At 43.7% G+C, this 20,000-nt stretch overlaps 1 protein-coding gene across 15 annotated transcripts in view; it reads left to right on the top strand.

The window, feature by feature from the left end:
- The window catches only part of LOC110500735 (actin-binding LIM protein 2-like), a 136,099-nt gene that overhangs the window by 54,437 nt on the left and 61,662 nt on the right, over positions 1-20,000 (top strand). For all 15 annotated transcript variants that reach the window (XM_036958217.1, XM_036958224.1, XM_036958216.1 and 12 more), the window contains one exon: positions 2,919-3,095. In XM_036958217.1, coding sequence (XP_036814112.1) covers positions 2,919-3,095 — 177 coding nt within the window. The remainder of the gene's footprint in view (positions 1-2,918; positions 3,096-20,000) is intronic.

Consider the following 20,000-nt stretch of genomic DNA (forward strand, 5'->3'; position numbering starts at 1 on the left):
ATGGGAAACATGTGTTAACATTGCCAAAGCAAGTGAGGTAGACAACATACAAAGTGAATATATAAAGTGAAAAACAACAAAAATTAACAGTAAACATTACACATAAAGAGGTTTTAAAACAGTAAAGACATTACAAATGTCATATTATATATATATACAGTGTTTTAACAATGTACAAATGGTTAAAGGACACAAGATAAAATAAATAAGCATAAATATGGGTTGTATTTACAATGGTGTGTGTTCTTCACTGGTTGCCCTTTTCTCGTGGCAACAGGTCACAAATCTTGCTGCTGTGATGGCACACTGTGGAATTTCACCCATTAGATATGGGTGTTTTTCAAATTTGGATTTGTTTTCGAATTCTTTGTGGATCTGTGTAATCTGAGGGAAATATGTCTCTCTAATATGGTCATACATTGGGCAGGAGGTTAGGAAGTGCAGCTCAGTTTCCACCTCATTTTGTGGGCAGTGAGCACATAGCCTGTCTTCTCTTGAGAGCCATGTCTGCCTACGGCGGCCTTTCTCAATAGCAAGGCTATGCTCACTGAGTCTGTACATAGTCAAAGCTTTCCTTAATTTTGGGTCAGTCACAGTGGTCAGGTATTCTGCCGCTGTGTACTCTCTGTTTAGGGCCAAATAGCATTCTAGTTTGCTCTGTTTTTTTGTTAATTCTTTCCAATGTGTCAAGTAATTATCTTTTTGTTTTCTCATGATTTGGTTGGGTCTAATTGTGCTGTTGTCCTGGGGCTCTGTAGGGTGTGTTTGTGTTTGTGAACAGAGCCCCAGGACCAGCTTGCTTAGGGGACTCTTCTCCAGGTTCATCTCTCTGTAGGTGATGGCTTTGTTATGGAAGGTTTGTGAATCACTTCCTTTTAGGTGGTTGTAGAATTTAACTGCTCTTTTCTGGATTTTGATAATTAGTGGGTATCGGCCTAATTCTGCTCTGCATGCATTATTTGGTGTTCTACGTTGTACACGGAGGATATTTTTGCAGAATTCTGCGTGCAGAGTCTCAATTTGGTTTGTCCCATTTTGTGAAGTCTTGGTTGGTGAGCGGACCCCAGACCTCACAACCATAAAGGGCAATGGGCTCTATGACTGATTCAAGTATTTTTAGCCAAATCCTAATTGGTATGTTGAAATTTATGTTTATTTTGATGGCATAGAATGCCCCTCTTGCCTTGTCTCTCAGATCGTTCACAGCTTTGTGGAAGTTACCTGTGGCGCTGATGTTTAGGCCAAGGTATGTATAGTTTTTTGTGTGCTCTAGGGCAACAGTGTCTAGATGGAATTTGTATTTGTGGTCCTGGTGACTGGACCTTTTTTGGAACACCATTATTTTGGTCTTACTGAGATTTACTGTCAGGGCCCAGGTCTGACAGAATCTGTGCATAAGATCTAGGTGCTGCTGTAGGCCCTCCTTGGTTGGTGACAGAAGCACCAGATCATCGGCAAACAGCAGACATTTGACTTCGGATTCTAGCAGGGGGAGGCCGGGTGCTGCAGACTTTTCTAGTGCCCGCGCCAATTCGTTGATATATATGTTGAAGAGGGTGGGGCTTAAGCTGCATCCCTGTCTAACCCCACGACCCTGTGTGAAGAAATGTGTGTTTTTTGCCAATTTTAACCGCACACTTGTTGTTTGTGTACATGGATTTTATAATGTCGTATGTTTTACCCCCAACACCACTTTCCATCAGTTTGTATAGCAGACCCTCATGCCAGATTGAGTCAAAGGCTTTTTTGAAATCAACAAAGCATGAGAAGACTTTGCCTTTGTTTTGGTTTGTTTGGTTGTCAATTAGGGTGTGCAGGGTGAATACATGGTCTGTTGTACGGTAATTTGGTAAAAAGCCAATTTGACATTTCCTCAGTACATTGTTTTCATTGAGGAAATGTACGAGTCTGCTGTTAATAATAATGCAGAGGATTTTCCCAAGGTTACTGTTGACACATATTCCACGGTAGTTATTGGGGTCAAATTTGTCTCCACTTTTGTGGATTGGGGTGATCAGTCCTTGGTTCCAAATATTGGGGAAGATGCCAGAGCTAAGTATGATGTTAAAGAGTTTTAGTATAGCCAATTGGAATTTGTTGTCATTGAGGATACCATCAACACCACAGGCCTTTTTGGGTTGGGTGTTCTTTTCTCTCTCTCTCTCCTTTCCTTTCCTTTTTTCTCTCTCCTTTCTCTCTCTCTCTCTCTCTCTCTCTCTCTCTCTGTCTCTCTCCCTCTCTCTCTCTCTCTGTCTCTCTCTCCCTCTCTCTCTCTCTCTCTCTCTCTCTCTCTCTCTGTCTCTCTCTCTCTATCTCTGTCTCTGTCTCTGTCTCTCTCTCTCTCTCTCTCTCTCTCTCTCTCCCTGCCTCTCTCTCTCTCTCTCTCTCCCTGCCTCTCTCTCTCTCTCTCTCTCTCTCTCTCTGTCTCTCTCTGTCTCTCTCTCTCTCCCTCTCTCTCTCTCTCTCTCTCTCTCTCTCTATCTCTCTCTCTCTCTCTCTCTCTCTGTCTCTCTCTCTGTCTGTCTGTCTGTCTGTCTGTCTGTCTGTCTGTCTGTCTGTCTGTCTGTCTGTCTGTCTGTCTGTCCGTGTGAGACACTTGATGTACTGATCATCTGGTCATATCTTTCCCACTACACATACTGGGCATATTTAGAACAGTGCATACCATGTGCAGGCCTTCGATCTATTTGAAGATTCCAACATGCTTTTGTAATCAGTTTGTGTGTGTGTACGGGTGCATATGTATGAGTATGCAAATGTGCATTTGTTTTTTTATGAGTCATGAATGTTTTTGGTTTATGACTGAGCATGTGTTTCTACACGTGACTCTCCAAATGCATGTGTGTGTGTGCGTTTGTTCTATGCATATGCACAGAACACACCCATCTAACCTCTCTGTGTCTCTCTGTGTGTTTCAGTATTTCACCAGCAGGCTGTCCACAGCCCTCTGGAGCAGGGGAAGCAGGGGAAGCAGGGGAAGCAGGGCAGCGGCGGCAGCAGCTCTGTCCCCTGTCAGAACTGTGGCAAGGCCTGCAAGGGAGAGGTGCTGCGCGTGCAGAACAAACACTTCCACATCAAGTGCTTCGTCTGCAAAGGTAAGTTCAACCTTGACCCTACCCTACTATGAGCATTTCCACTAGCTACTGGATTTCCTCTATGGCAATGGACACACACACACTCTACCATATCTCCTTCACCAGAACACCATATCTCCTTCACCAGAACACCATATCTCCTTCACCAGAACACTACCATAGGAAACAGGGCAGATGGGGCAGGTCAAAGCAATCATAGACCAGCAGGGTCTGGGCTTCCTGTTTTGTCTCTTTAGTGTGTGTATGTGTGTGAGTGAGTGAGTGGCTGAAGAGCCGGGTGCTGTGATCTCATATTCAGCCCATCCCCTCCCTCCTGCTGTTATCCTCCTCTATCTGTCACCTCCATTGCACTCTGTAAGGCCGCTGTCTTTTACTAGGGGCTTGAATGTTGTTATGAACACAGGCAGTGTTGCTAGGAAACGACAAGGGTCGGGACAATGTCGGGCGCTTCCTGCATTTTATCGCGTTTATTCTTACATCAGTGTGTAACGCCACTGGACACCGCCCGGGCATTCATCCTCTCCTCTAGGAACGAGGGAGGAGGGAACAGGGCATTCATCCTCTCCTCTAGGAACGAGGGGGGAGAGAACAGGGCATTCATCCTCTCCTCTAGGAACGAGGGAGGAGGGAACAGGGCATTCATCCTCTCCTCTAGGAACGAGGGAGGAGAGAACAGGGCATTCATCCTTTCCTCTAGGAACGAGGGAGGAGGGAACAGGGCATTCATCCTCTTCTCTAGGAACGAGGGAGGAGAGAACAGGGCATTCATACTGTTCTGTAGGAACGAGGGAGGAGGGAACAGGGCATTCATCCTCTCCTCTAGGAACGAGGGAGGAGGGAACAGGGCATTCATCCTCTCCTCTAGGAATGAGGGAGGAGAGAACAGGGCATTTATCCTGTTCTGTAGGAACGAGGGAGGAGAGAACAGGGCATTCATCCTCTCCTCTAGGAACGAGGGAGGAGGGAACAGGGCATTCATCCTCTCCTCTAGGAACGAGGGAGGAGAGAACAGGGCATTAATCCTCTCCTCTAGGAACGAGGGAGGAGGGAACAGGGCATTCATCCTGTTCTGTAGGACCGAGGGAGGAGAGAACAGGGCATTCATCCTCTCCTCTAGGAACGAGGGAGGAGAGAACAGGGCATTCATCCTCTCCTCTAGGAACGAGGGAGGAGGGAACAGGGCATTCATCCTCTCCTCTAGGAACGAGGGAGGAGAGAACAGGGCATTAATCCTCTCCTCTAGGAACGAGGGAGGAGAGAACAGGGCATTCATCCTCTCATCTAGGAACGAGGAGAGAACAGGGCATTCATCCTGTTCTGTAGGAACGAGGGAGGAGAGAACAGGGCATTCATCCTGTTCTGTAGGAACGAGGGAGGAGAGAACAGGGCATTCATCATGTTCTGTAGGAACGAGGGAGGAGAGAACAGGGCACCATATAGCTGTTTAACATCTCGTTTGCGTTAACATTTGGTTGAGTTGTCAACTATTGTGAATTCAATGTGGAAAAAATACTACATTCCCTGACGTTGTTCTAATCAGTTTCCCATGTTGATTCAACATCAGCCTATTGACTTTTTTTGGTTGAAATGACGTGGAAATAATGTTGATTCAACCAGTTTTTGCCCAGTGGGATGTGAGTGATACTGTCTGAAGAGATGATCCTCTCCATGTTGAAGTGTTTATCCCTTTCTGAGTGGTTTTGTGATTCATAGGGAGCCATTAAGTCTGTCCCAAGGGGCATTCTGCTAAGTGTGATGATTATGCACTCACTAACGATTCTGACACTTGCACCAGCAGATTTGACATACTTTTCTTTGGGATTTGAATACAGTTTTTAATACTCCCCTGCTTTTTATTTCGGTTTATGCCTGAAATACAGTATGTACAGTATACATGTTTTATGTATTTGCCAATGTGGTTTCCAATAGGAAACACAGGTCATGTTCCCCCAGGTCTGAGGAGTGTGAGGACGTGGGTTAATTAGGAAGTGTGAGGCTAGTTAACAAAATGTCAGGCGTTTATACACGGGGCTATTAATACCCCTTAGACTGAACACTGACAGGGAGAGGCACCGGTGGGGGTCTTTCCACACCCTAACCCAACCCCCTAGAGTCTCTATAGGGTATACAGGGACGGAACCTACCTCACCCACCCCCCTTAACAGGAAGTCTTATGTTGCCCTTCCCAGAATTCCACAGCAGGAATGCAATCCAGAAATTAAATTTCCATCTAGTTGTCCGATTTATACTGCCAGAATTTGTCATGTATCATAAGGGATGATGGGAGCCCATTTTGACAAAAACACTTCCAGATGTGGACTGACTGGACTACAGAGCTTGAGGTAAAAGTTACTCTGAAGTCCAGATCTAGGAATACAGTAGGTGACCCTACCTCCAATCCATTAGATGGATAAAAAGATATCTGACCCTGTGTCAGTCAGTAGTCAGAAACAACTTCCTACCTCAGGCTCCAGTCTTAGGCCGACAGCGACAGGGTTGGCTGTATCAGAAAAACATCCAACCTTCCTCATGATCTGGAAGAGAATCAACCATATCAAGTATAACCTCCCTGTCTTCTTATCACCAATTAGAGCGAGTATGGGTGTTAGCCAGACAGCTAACGGTGCCAGTTCTGAAGGGGTAACCATAAGCGTTTCGCTAGCTAGTTGTAATTAGCGCTATGCTACACAAGGGTATTCATTTAATGTAACCCCCTCAGTGGCTCTGATCGTCTGATAGCGTCAGCGCTAACATAAAACAGAGCCTCAGATATAGCCCTGTGCTATTTAATCATGCTGCTTTTCGCTAACTAATTAACGATTATGCTTGGAATGCTATCAAGTGTTGCTAATTAGCAACATGCTATGGGTGGTGTTTTTGTTGATGTTTGACCTCCATAGTGTCCACTTATGTCTGAATTTCTGACAGCAGATGAATTAGTTAGTTAGTGAATCAAGCACAGTATGTCCAAAATGAAAGATACACTGAGATGGTTTTCTGGCAGAACATTGAGCAGATGTTTATCCCTGCCCTGTTTTTGCACTCATGGAGAATGATAACATCACATAAGCATTTTCACACAAGGGAGAATTGACTACTGCCAGCAAAACTGTGGACACGCCCAATCTCACGATACAAGCTAAGAGGCATATGAACTTCATGCACACAGATGGGAAAATGCATAGAGTATATACTGCAAGATAAAGGGAAACAACATTTAGCGATATCAGCTATCAGTGTCATTATTAACCTATCAAAATAGGTTCCTTCATAGAAGTGTTGGGGTTGGACAGTAAATATACACTAATAACCATGTGCCGGGGTCTATTTGACAGTCTGGGGGCCTTTGGGGGGGGGACACGGGACAATAGCAGCTGTTTTAGATGTTCTCAACGGGGTGTTTTCTCTTGGCCTCTCTCTGTTCTCTCGTTCTTGAACCAGAACCTTCATAGCTCGAGGGCTTTTTTTCGTCACTCAGGGATGGGATACTGACCTCACCCCACGCACACACATACCACCAACGCCCACCCCTGTACCCTGTAGCCCAGGAGCAGGTCCACTAGGGGTCTAGTGTATGTTCCAGAGTTAGATTGGAATGGAATGTAGTCATAGCTAGGGATATGGTTGGTTAGGATATACTGTATCTAGGGATAGTACAGTAGATATGGTTGGTTAGGATATACTGTATCTAGGGATAGTACAGTAGATATGGTTGGTTAGGATATACTGTATCTAGGGATAGTACAGTAGATATGGTTGTTAAGAATGTATCTAGGGATATGGTTGGTTAGGATATACTGTATCTAGGGATAGTACAGTAGATATGGTTGTTAAGGATGTATCTAGGGATATGGTTGGTTAGGATATACTGTATCTAGGGATAGTACAGTAGATATGGTTGTTTAGGATATACTGTATCTAGGGATAGTACAGTAGATATGGTTGGTTAGGATATACTGTATCTAGGGATAGTACAGTAGATATGGTTGTTTAGGATGTATCTAGGGATAGTACAGTATATATGGTTGTTTAGGATGTATCTAGGGATAGTACAGTAGATATGGTTGTTAAGGATATACTGTATCTAGGGATAGTACAGTAGATATGGTTGTTTAGGATATGCTGTATCTAGGGATAGTACAGTAGATATGGTTGTTAAGGATGTATCTAGGGATAGTACAGTAGATATGGTTGTTAAGGATGTATCTAGGGATAGTACAGTAGATATGTTTGTTTAGGATATACTGTATCTAGGGATAGTACAGTAGATATGGTTGTTTAGGATATACTGTATCTAGGGATAGTACAGTAGATATGGTTGTTTAGGATGTATCTAGGGATAGTACAGTATATATGGTTGTTTAGGATGTATCTAGGGATAGTACAGTAGATATGGTTGTTAAGGATATACTGTATCTAGGGATAGTACAGTAGATATGGTTGTTAAGGATGTATCTAGGGATAGTACAGTAGATATGGTTGTTAAGGATATACTGTATCTAGGGATAGTACAGTAGATATGGTTGTTTAGGATATACTGTATCTAGGGATAGTACAGTAGATATGGTTGGTTAGGATATACTGTATCTAGGGATAGTACAGTAGATATGGTTGTTTAGGATATACTGTATCTAGGGATAGTACAGTAGATATGGTTGTTAAGGATGTATCTAGGGATAGTACAGTAGATATGGTTGTTTAGGATATACTGTATCTAGGGATAGTACAGTAGATATGGTTGTTAAGGATATACTGTATCTAGGGATAGTACAGTAGATATGGTTGTTAAGGATGTACCTAGGGATATGGTTGTTAAGGATATACTGTATCTAGGGATAGTACAGTAGATATGGTTGTTAAGGATGTATCTAGGGATAGTACAGTATATATGGTTGTTTAGGATATACTGTATCTAGGGATAGTACAGTAGATATGGTTGTTAAGGATGTACCTAGGGATATGGTTGTTAAGGATATACTGTATCTAGGGATAGTACAGTAGATATGGTTGTTTAGGATATACTGTATCTAGGGATAGTACAGTAGATATGGTTGTTAAGGATGTATCTAGGGATAGTACAGTAGATATGGTTGTTTAGGATATACTGTATCTAGGGATAGTACAGTAGATATGGTTGTTAAGGATATACTGTATCTAGGGATAGTACAGTAGATATGGTTGTTAAAGATATACTGTATCTAGGGATAGTACAGTAGATATGGTTGTTTAGGATATACTGTATCTAGGGATAGTACAGTAGATATGGTTGTTAAGGATGTATCTAGGGATAGTACAGTAGATATGGTTGTTTAGGATATACTGTATCTAGGGATAGTACAGTAGATATGGTTGTTTAGGATATGCTGTATCTAGGGATAGTACAGTAGATATGGTTGTTAAGGATGTATCTAGGGATAGTACAGTAGATATGGTTGTTTAGGATATACTGTATCTAGGGATAGTACAGTAGATATGGTTGTTAAGGATATACTGTATCTAGGGATAGTACAGTAGATATGGTTGTTAAGGATATACTGTATCTAGGGATAGTACAGTAGATATGGTTGTTTAGGATATACTGTATCTAGGGATAGTACAGTAGATATGGTTGTTAAGGATATACTGTATCTAGGGATAGTACAGTAGATATGGTTGTTTAGGATATACTGTATCTAGGGATAGTACAGTAGATATGGTTGTTAAGGATATACTGTATCTAGGGATAGTACAGTAGATATGGTTGTTAAGGATATACTGTATCTAGGGATAGTACAGTAGATATGGTTGTTTAGGATATACTGTATCTAGGGATAGTACAGTAGATATGGTTGTTTAGGATATACTGTATCTAGGGATAGTACAGTAGATATGGTTGTTTAGGATATACTGTATCTAGGGATAGTACAGTAGATATGGTTGTTTAGGATATACTGTATCTAGGGATAGTACAGTAGATATGGTTGTTTAGGATATACTGTATCTAGGGATAGTACAGTAGATATGGTTGTTTAGGATATACTGTATCTAGGGATAGTACAGTAGATATGGTTGTTTAGGATATACTGTATCTAGGGATAGTACAGTAGATATGGTTGTTAAGGATGTATCTAGGGATAGTACAGTAGATATGGTTGTTTAGGATATACTGTATCTAGGGATAGTACAGTAGATATGGTTGTTTAGGATATACTGTATCTAGGGATAGTACAGTAGATATGGTTGTTAAGGATATACTGTATCTAGGGATAGTACAGTAGATATGGTTGTTTAGGATATACTGTATCTAGGGATAGTACAGTAGATATGGTTGTTAAGGATATACTGTATCTAGGGATAGTACAGTCGATATGGTTGTTTAGGATATACTGTATCTAGGGATAGTACAGTAGATATGGTTGTTAAGGATATACTGTATCTAGGGATAGTACAGTAGATATGGTTGTTAAGGATGTATCTAGGGATAGTACAGTAGATATGGTTGTTAAGGATATACTGTATCTAGGGATAGTACAGTAGATATGGTTGTTTAGGATATACTGTATCTAGGGATAGTACAGTAGATATGGTTGTTTAGGATATACTGTATCTAGGGATAGTACAGTAGATATGGTTGTTAAGGATGTATCTAGGGATTGTACAGTAGATATGGTTGTTTAGGATATACTGTATCTAGGGATAGTACAGTAGATATGGTTGTTAAGGATATACTGTATCTAGGGATAGTACAGTAGATATTTAGTTGTTTAGGATGTATCTAGGGATAGTATAGTAGATATGGTTGTTAAGGATATACTGTATCTAGGGATAGTACAGTAGATATGGTTGGTTAGGATATACTGTATCTAGGGATAGTACAGTAGATATGGTTGTTAAGGATATACTGTATCTAGGGATAGTACAGTAGATATGGTTGTTAAGGATGTATCTAGGGATAGTACAGTAGATATGGTTGTTAAGGATATACTGTATCTAGGGATAGTACAGTAGATATGGTTGTTAAGGATGTATCTAGGGATAGTACAGTAGATATGGTTGTTAAGGATATACTGTATCTAGGGATAGTACAGTAGATATGGTTGTTAAGGATATACTGTATCTAGGGATAGTACAGTAGATATGGTTGTTAAGGATATACTGTATCTAGGGATAGTACAGTAGATATGGTTGTTTAGGATATACTGTATCTAGGGATAGTACAGTAGATATGGTTGTTAAGGATGTATCTAGGGATAGTACAGTAGATATGGTTGTTAAGGATATACTGTATCTAGGGATAGTACAGTAGATATGGTTGTTAAGGATGTATCTAGGGATAGTACAGTAGATATGGTTGTTAAGGATGTATCTAGGGATAGTACAGTAGATATGGTTGTTAAGGATGTATCTAGGGATAGTACAGTAGATATGGTTGTTAAGGATATACTGTATCTAGGGATAGTACAGTAGATATGGTTGTTTAGGATATACTGTATCTAGGGATAGTACAGTAGATATGGTTGTTAAGGATATACTGTATCTAGGGATAGTACAGTAGATATGGTTGTTTAGGATATACTGTATCTAGGGATAGTACAGTAGATATGGTTGGTTAGGATATACTGTATCTAGGGATAGTACAGTAGATATGGTTGGTTAGGATATACTGTATCTAGGGATAGTACAGTAGACGGGTAGCTGGTAGGGCCAGCTATCTGCATTTCCCTGGTCAGGACAAATTAGGAACCCTAATTCCCCATGTTGTAGACACACTCCAGGTTCTCTCCTGTCCTGTTTCAGGGTCTGTGAATGGAGAGAATGGAGGAAAGTAACAGAAAACCTTGGATATTTAGATGTAGACTTGTGTAATGAACAGCAGATAGGCCCTGGCCAGCTTGCCTTGCCTACATTGGCTTATTAGAAGTCTGCTAGCAATTTAGATCTATTTCTCATATCAAAATGATCGACCGTGGACCCAATTATCAACCGTATACTCTCCACCCCACTCCTTTAGGCGTCCAAATGACTGCCAGCTGGCATTCTATTCTGTCAAGGACCTACATGTACTGTATGATCAATCTTAAGACTTCCCAGACACACATTCTGTAAAATACAGGGGCCTGCTGACAAGGTCACACGCGCATAGCGGCCGACACTTTGCAGAAAGCACATATATATTTCATAGCAGCAGCGTCTATGACTGTACTGGTACCCCCTGTATATCGCCCTGTATATAGCTCTGTATATAGCCCTGTATATAGCCCTGTATATCGCCCTGTATATAGCCCTGTATATCGCCCTGTATATCGCCCTGTATATAGCCCTGTATATAGCCCTGTATATAGCCCTGCATATAGCCCTGTATATAGCTGCTCTTTAATTCTATTTTTTGTGTATTTTTCTTAAAACTGCATTGTTATTTTAGGGCTTGTAAGTAAGCGTTTTACTGTAAGGTAGTTGTATTCGGCGCATGTGACAAATAAAATGTAATTTATTTTTTATTTAGGGTCACTTGGCGTCTGGAAGACTGAATGGGTTTAACCAGAGGTCTGGACTGGCTGCGGTGCCCATTGTAATTCTCCACTGCAAGATCAGAATAGGGAATTAGATTAGTCCCAAAGGACATCTAAATGACATGCTAATTGAATGTCAATACGCCACGCAGCGTCCTGTGGTCTGGTGCCGTTCAGCGGTCTGAAGGGTTCATTTGGGTGTACAGATGCAGGCGTGATTGTAATAGGACTCTCCAACCATGGGATTGTATGCACAGACCCCGTCTGATTCCTTTATTGATGTGGTGCTCAGGTGTGTGTGTGTGTGTGTGTGTGTGTGTGTGTGTGTGTGTGTGTGTGTGTGTGTGTGTGTGTGTGTGTGTGTGTGTGTTATTCAAGTGTGTGTATTAATAGTTGTAGAGGACTCTAGTCAAAACAGACATATTCACAAATCATCTCGGAGTAGCAGTGCTGATCTAGGATCAGTTTGCCTTTTAGATCATAATGAATCAGATTATATGGATGGGGGGGGGGGGGGGGCTGATTCTAGATCATCTTTGTGACTACAGGCCCTGATATGGACAAGTATAGGATTTAACTAGTTGGAGGTTGAAGGACAAAGGTTTTTCATCCTGTCAGTCCTGTGTTATGCATCCCAAGTTTGCTGCTAAATATTAAATGAATGCTCCCCAGCTATCTGCACTGACTCTATCTTGCACTGACCCTACGCACAAGGACCAGACTATATATTTACCCCATATACACACTCAGCCAGTACATTGACACTCACACACACTTTCACATACACTACATATGCACACACACACACACACATACATACTGTACACACACACATGCATACCGACAAACACACATACATACAAACACACATACATAGACACACACACAACCTGCCTTCATGTACTTATCTACCTCAAATACCTCTTACATCTGCACATTGATTGGGTTCTGGTACTCCCTGTATATAGCTCCACATTTATATGGTACTGGTACTCCCTGTATATAAACCTCAGCAAAAAAATAAATGTCAATAACTGTCTCACTGTCAACTGTGTTTATTTTCAGCAAACTTAACATGTGTAAAAAAAAAAATATGAACATAAGATTCAACAACTGAGACATGAACTGAACAAATTCCACAGACATGTGACTAACAGAAATGGAATGATGTGTCCCTGAACAAAGGGGGGGTCAAAATCAAAAGTAACAGTCAGTATCTGGTGTGGCCACCAGCTGCATTAAGTACTGCTGTGCATCTCCTCCTCAATGACTGCACCAGATTTGCCAGTTCTGGCTGTGAGATGTTACCCCTCTCTTCCACCAAGGTACCTGCAAATTCCCGGACATTTCTGGGGGGAATGGCCCTAGCCCTCACTCTCCGATCCAACAGGTCCCAGACATGCTCAATGGGATTGAGATCCAGGCTCTTTGCTGGCCATGGCAGAACACTGACATTCCTGTCTTGCAGGAAATCATGCACAGAATGAGCAGTATGGCTGGTGGCATTGTCATGCTGGAGGGTCATGTCAGGATGAGCCTGCAGGAAGGGTACCAGATGAGGGAGGAGGATGTCTTCCCTGTAACGCACAGCGTTGAGATTGCCTGCAATGACAACAAGCTCAGTCCGATGATGCTGTGACACATCGCCCCAGACCATGACGGACCCTCCACCTCCAAATCGATCCCGCTCCAGAGTACAGGCCTCGGTGTAACGCTCATTCCTTCTACGATAAACGTGAATCTGACCATCACCTCTAGTGAGACAAAACCGTGACTCGTCAGTGAAGAGCACTTTTTGCCAGTCCTGTCTGGTCCTGCGACGGTGGGTTTGTGCCCATAGGCGACGTTGTTGCCGGTGATGTCTGGTGAGGACCTGCCTTACAACAGGTTTACAATCCCTCAGTCCAGCCTCTCTCAGCCTATTGCGGACAGTCTGAGCACTGATTGATGGATTGTGCGTTCCTGGTGTAACTCGGGTAGTTATTGTTGCCATCCTGTACTTGTCCCGCAGGTGTGATGTTCAGATGTACCGATCCTGTGCAGGTGTTGTTAAACATTGTCTGCCACTGCTAGGACGATCATCTGTCCATCCTGTCTCCCTGTAGCGCTGTCTTAGGCATCTCACAGTACGGACATTGCAATATATTTCCCTGGCCACATCTGCAGTCCTCATGCCTCCTTGCAGCATGCCTAAGGCACGATCACGCAGATGAGCAGGGACCCTGGGCATCTTTCTTTTGGTGTTTTTCAGAGTCAGTAGAAAGGCCTCTTTAGTGTACATAGTTTTCATAACTGTGACCTTAATTGCCTACCGTCTGTAATCTGTTAGTGTCTTAACGACCGTTCCACAGGTGCATGTTCATTAATTGTTTATGGTTCATTGAACCAGCATGGGAAACCATGTTTGAACCCTTTATAATGAAGATCTGTGAAGTTATTTGGATTTTTACGCATTATCTTTGAAAGACAGGGTCCTGAAAAAGGGGCGTTTCTTTTTTTTTGCTGAGATTAGCTGCGTTCTTGTGTATTGTATTTTATTCTTATTCTCGTTGGGAAGGACTCGTAAGGCTACACCAGTTGTATTCGGTGCATGTGGCAAATATTATCTCCCTGTGAAGGACCTTGAAGCAACAGAGAATCATCGTCAATCAATCAGCCCATAGACATGATACAATAGAGAGAGAGAGAGAGAGGGTTCTTAGGTCTTCTCTCGGCAGGAAATGGAACAATTAGCTGAAGAAAAGCATCTGCTCAATGGCTTATTATATTCTTGTTATTCTTATAATTATTGTATTATTATTGTTTGTGTAGTGTGTATAAATCCCGTATGGTTCTTGAGTCTATGTTACAGTATTTGTCATTCCAGCAGTGGGCAGCTACTTCCTACAGACAATCCTTTCTATATAGTACAGGCAACCTAATCTACTGAAACATGATATTACTTGGTTTCTTCCCTCAACCATTACGCACCCTCATGTACTTACCACCCCTTTCCCCCACACTCAAGAGTTCAAGGGGTTCGAGGCCTTTGCAATTTCCACCAATATGCTCCACTCCATAAGTCAATGCCCCTTGCAGAGTAATTATACTAAGCATACCGTAACACACGTGTTTGAGTGTGACATGTTTTTGACATGGTTTTGGACACACCCACTGTCGTCCCGTGTAGGGTATGGTAGGGTACACTCTTAGAAAAAAGGGTTCCAAAAGGGTTCTTTGGCTGTGCCTATAGGATAACCCTTTTTGGTTCCAGGTAGAACTCTTGTGAGTTCCATGTAGAACCCTCTGTTGAAAGGGTTCTACATGGAACTCAAAAGGATTCCACCTGGAACCAAAAAGGGTTCTTCAATGGGTTCTCCTATGGGGACAGCCGAAGAACCCTTTTAAGTTCTAGATGGAAAAAGGTGCTAAGAGTGTAGGGTAGGGTGTGTTATTAACTTCAAACAATAAAGTCTCATTTTTGGTAGACGGGAATCATTGAATGTATATTTGGGAGACAGGAGTCATTGAATGTATATTTGGGAGACAGGAGTCATTGAATGTATATTTGGGAGACAGGAGTCATTGAATGTTTATTTGGGAGACAGGAGTCATTGAATGTATATTTGGGAGACAGGAATCATTGAATGTATATTTGGGAGACAGGAGTCATTGAATGTATATTTGGGAGACAGGAATCATTGAATGTATATTTGGGAGACAGGAATCATTGAATGTATATTTGGGAGACAGGAGTCATTGAATGTATATTTGGGAGACAGGAGTCATTGAATGTTTATTTGTGTAACGGTTTTCTTTATGAGAAGGAGAGTCGGACCAAAATGCGGCGTGTAGATTACGATCCATGTTTATTGTGACTATAGCAACACGAATCTAAATACAAACAGTGCAAAATAATAAACGTAATGAAAACCGAAACAGCCTAAACTGGTGCAAACTAACACTAAGGACAATCACCCACGACAAACTCAAAGAATATGGCTGCCTAAATATGGTTCCCAATCAGAGACAACGATAAACACCTGCCTCTGATTGAGAACCACTTCAGACAGCCATAGACTTAGCTAGAACACCCCACTAGCTACAATCCCCACACATACACACCACATACAAAAACCCATGCCACACCCTGGCCTGACCAAATAAATAAAGATAAACACAAAATACTTTGACCAGGGTGTGACAGAACCCCCCCCCTAAGGTGCGGACTCCCGAACGCACCTCAAAACAATAGGGAGGGTCCGGGTGGGCGTCTGTCCATGGTGGCGGCTCCGGCGCGGGACGTGGACCCCACTCAATCAATGTCTTAGTCCCTTCTCCTCGCGTCCCTGGATAGTCCACCCTCGCCGCCGACCATGGCCTAGTAGTCCTCACCCAGAACCCCACTGGACTGAGGAGCAGATCGGGACTGAGGGGCAGCTCGGGACTGAGGCAGCTCGGGACTGAGGGGAAGCTCAGGAGTGAGAGGAAGCTCAGGAGTGAGAGGAAGCTCAGGCAGGTTGATGAATCTACCTGGCTGGCTGGTGGTTTCGGCAGATCCTGGCTGACTGGCAGATCCTGGCTGACTGGCAGATCTGGAAGAGTCTGGTCGACTGGCAGATCTGGAAGAGTCTGGTCGACTGGCAGATCTTGAAGAGTCTGGTCGACTGGCAGATCTTGAAGAGTCTGGTCGACTGGCAGATCTTGAAGAGTCTGGTCGACTGGCAGATCTGGAAGAGTCTGGTCGACTGGCAGATCTGGAAGAGTCTGGTCGACTGGCAGATCTGGAAGAGTCTGGTCGACTGGCAGATCTGGAAGAGTCTGGTCGACTGGCAGATCTGGAAGAGTCTGGTCGACTGGCGGATCTGGAAGAGTCTGGTCGACTGGCGGATCTGGAAGAGTCTGGTCGACTGGCAGATCTGGAAGAGTCTGGTCGACTGGCAGATCTGGAAGAGTCTGGTCGACTGGCAGATCTGGAAGAGTCTGGTCGACTGGCAGCTCTGGCTGCTCCATGCTGACTGGCTGCTCCATGCTGACTGGCAGCTCTGGCTGCTCCATGCTGACTGGCTGCTCTGGCTGCTCCATGCTGACTGGCTGCTCCATGCTGACTGGCTGCTCCATGCTGACTGGCTGCTCCATGCTGACTGGCGGCCCTGGTTGCTCCATGCTGACTAGCGGCCCTGGCTGCTCCATGCTGACTGGCGGCCCTGGCTGCTCCATGCTAACTGGCAGCTCTGGCGGCTCCTTGCAGACTGGCAGCTCTGGCGGCTCCTTGCAGACTGGCAGCTTTGGCGGCATCCTGCAGACAGGCAGCTCTGGCTGCTCCTTGCAGACTGGCAGCTCCTTGCAGACTGGCAGCTCTATGCAGACTGGCAGCTCCTTGCAGACTGGCAGCTCTATGCTAACTGGCAGCTCTATGCTAACTGGCAGCTCTATGCTAACTGGCAGCTCTATGCTAACTGGCAGCTCTATGCTAAATGGCAGTTCTGAACAGGCGGGAGTCTCCGGCAGCGCTGTAGAGAAGGAAGGCTCTAACAGCGCTAAACAGGCGGGAGACTCCGACAGCGCTGGAGAGGAGGAGGGCTCCGACAGCGCTGGACAGGCGAGGCGCACTGTAGGCCTGATGCGTGGTGCTGGCACTGGTGGTACTGGGCCGAGAACACGCACAGGAAGCCTGATGCGGGGAGCTGCTACCGGAGGGCTGGGGTGTGGAGGTGGCACAGGATGGGTTAGACCGTGAAGGCGTACTGGAGATCTTGAGAGCGGTGCTGGCACAGGACGTGCAAGGCTAGGGAGGTGCACAGGAGGCCTGGTACGTGAGACTGGCACCATCTTAACCAGCCGACTAACACGCACCTCAGGACGAGTATGGAGCGCTGACCCAGGTGCCATCAAATCCCCGACACGCTCCGTAGGGCGAATTCCATGTTTAAAACACCAACACAGCAACTCCCTCATTTCTCTCTCCTCCAATTTCCCCATTAACTCCTTCACAGTCTCTGTTTCGCTCACCTCCAACACCGGCTCTGGTCTCCTCCTTGGCTCCTCACGATAAACAGGGAGAGTTGGCTCAGGTCTGGCTCCTGACTCTGCCACACTCTCCCTGAGCCCCCCCCCAAGAAATTTTTGGGGCTGACTATGGGGCCTCCGTCCGCGCCGCCTTGCTTGCTTCGCAAACTCCATTCTCCTATATCCTTCCGCGCACTGCTCCATCGAATCCCAGGCGGGCTCCGGCACTCTCCCTGGGTCGACCGCCCACCTGTCTATCTCCTCCCAAGAAGTATAGTCCATACTGTACTCCACTTTGGGCTGTTCTTGCCTGTTGACACGCTGCTTGGTCCCTTTGTGGTGGGTGATTCTGTAACGGTTTTCTTTATGAGAAGGAGAGTCGGACCAAAATGCGGCGTGTAGATTACGATCCATGTTTATTGTGACTATAGCAACACGGATCTAAATACAAACAGTGCAAAATAATAAACGTAATGAAAACCGAAACAGCCTAAACTGGTGCAAACTAACACTAAGGACAATCACCCACGACAAACTCAAAGAATATGGCTGCCTAAATATGGTTCCCAATCAGAGACAACGATAAACACCTGCCTCTGATTGAGAACCACTTCAGACAGCCATAGACTTAGCTAGAACACCCCACTAGCTACAATCCCCACACATACACACCACATACAAAAACCCATGCCACACCCTGGCCTGACCAAATAAATAAAGATAAACACAAAATACTTTGACCAGGGTGTGACAATTTGGGAGACAGGAGTCATTGAATGTTTATTTGGGAGACAGGAATCATTGAATGTTTATTTGGGAGACAGGAATCATTGAATGTATATTTGGGAGACAGGAGTCATTGAATGTATATTTGGGAGACAGGAGTCATTGAATGTATATTTGGGAGACAGGAGTCATTGAATGTATATTTGGGAGACAGGAGTCATTGAATGTTTATTTGGGAGACAGGAATCATTGAATGTATATTTGGGAGACAGGAGTCATTGAATGTTTATTTGGGAGACAGGAGTCATTGAATGTATATTTGGGAGACAGGAGTCATTGAATGTTTATTTGGGAGACAGGAATCATTGAATGTATATTTGGGAGACAGGAGTCATTGAATGTTTATTTGGGAGACAGGAGTCATTGAATGTTTATTTGGGAGACAGGAGTCATTGAATGTTTATTTGGGAGACAGGAGTCATTGAATGTTTATTTGGGAGACAGGAATCATTGAATGTTTATTTGGGAGACAGGAGTCATTGAATGTTTATTTGGGAGACAGGAGTCATTGAATGTATATTTGGGAGACAGGAGTCATTGAATGTATATTTGGGAGACAGGAGTCATTGAATGTTTATTTGGGAGACAGGAATCATTGAATGTATATTTGGGAGACAGGAATCATTGAATGTATATTTGGGAGACAGGAGTCATTGAATGTTTATTTGGGAGACAGGAATCATTGAATGTATATTTGGGAGACAGGAGTCATTGAATGTTTATTTGGGAGACAGGAGTCATTGAATGTTTATTTGGGAGACGGGAGTCATTGAATGTATATTTGGGAGACAGGAATCATTGAATGTATATTTGGGAGACAGGAGTCATTGAAAGTATTATTTTTGGGCTTGAATAGTACTTCAGTTGTGTGTTTCATCAACGTTGATTGAAAAATGTATCCTATGCCTGAGAGCAGGCGGTCGTTTCTTTTGTCTTCTCATCCCCCAGTGAGTTGTGCTCTTTGACAGCCTTATGGTACGTACAGGGATAACAGACCCCAACAACACTTGATTTGATTAGATCTGATCCCGTAAGTGCAGCGGCAGGCAACAGAGCGAGTGGTGAATTCTTTTCAGGTTGCTTTGACACATTTAAAATGAACTGGGTATGAAGGGATACATGAAGGAGAGATGAGGGGAACAGAGCTTGACAATGTTTATTAGTGGAGAGGAGTGGAGAACACAAGCCACGTCTTTTGTCTGTTTTGTACTGAACGCTGGCGATGATGTGATGGTAAACTGGGTTGAGTTACGTAGTGCACTCTACTCATCTCGCCCAGAAAAGAACTAGAGCCGAGTTCCCCAACGGGTCGCTGGTTGGACATAAAACACAGTAAAAACACCAGCGAATCCCCTCCAAGTGATTTTAATTTGGGAAGTCTTGTTTCAATGTATTCCCATGCATAGTAGAGAGATAGATACAGTATCTATGATCGTATACAAATGGAAGCAAGGTTTGACATTTTTATGTTTTAGTCATATATTATATCTGTTTGGGCTTCTTGCAGCCAATTAGAAAAGTATTTGTAATTATGTTCCAGCCCCCTGACCATCCATCCGCTCATGAAAGAAATCGGCCCGCGGCTGAATCTAGTTGATGATCCCTGAACTACAGCATTTAGAACCGTCCTAGAACCGTCCTT

The sequence above is a fragment of the Oncorhynchus mykiss genome, chromosome 21 (assembly GCF_013265735.2).
Source record: "Oncorhynchus mykiss isolate Arlee chromosome 21, USDA_OmykA_1.1, whole genome shotgun sequence".
Taxonomy (NCBI): Eukaryota; Metazoa; Chordata; class Actinopteri; order Salmoniformes; family Salmonidae; genus Oncorhynchus; species Oncorhynchus mykiss.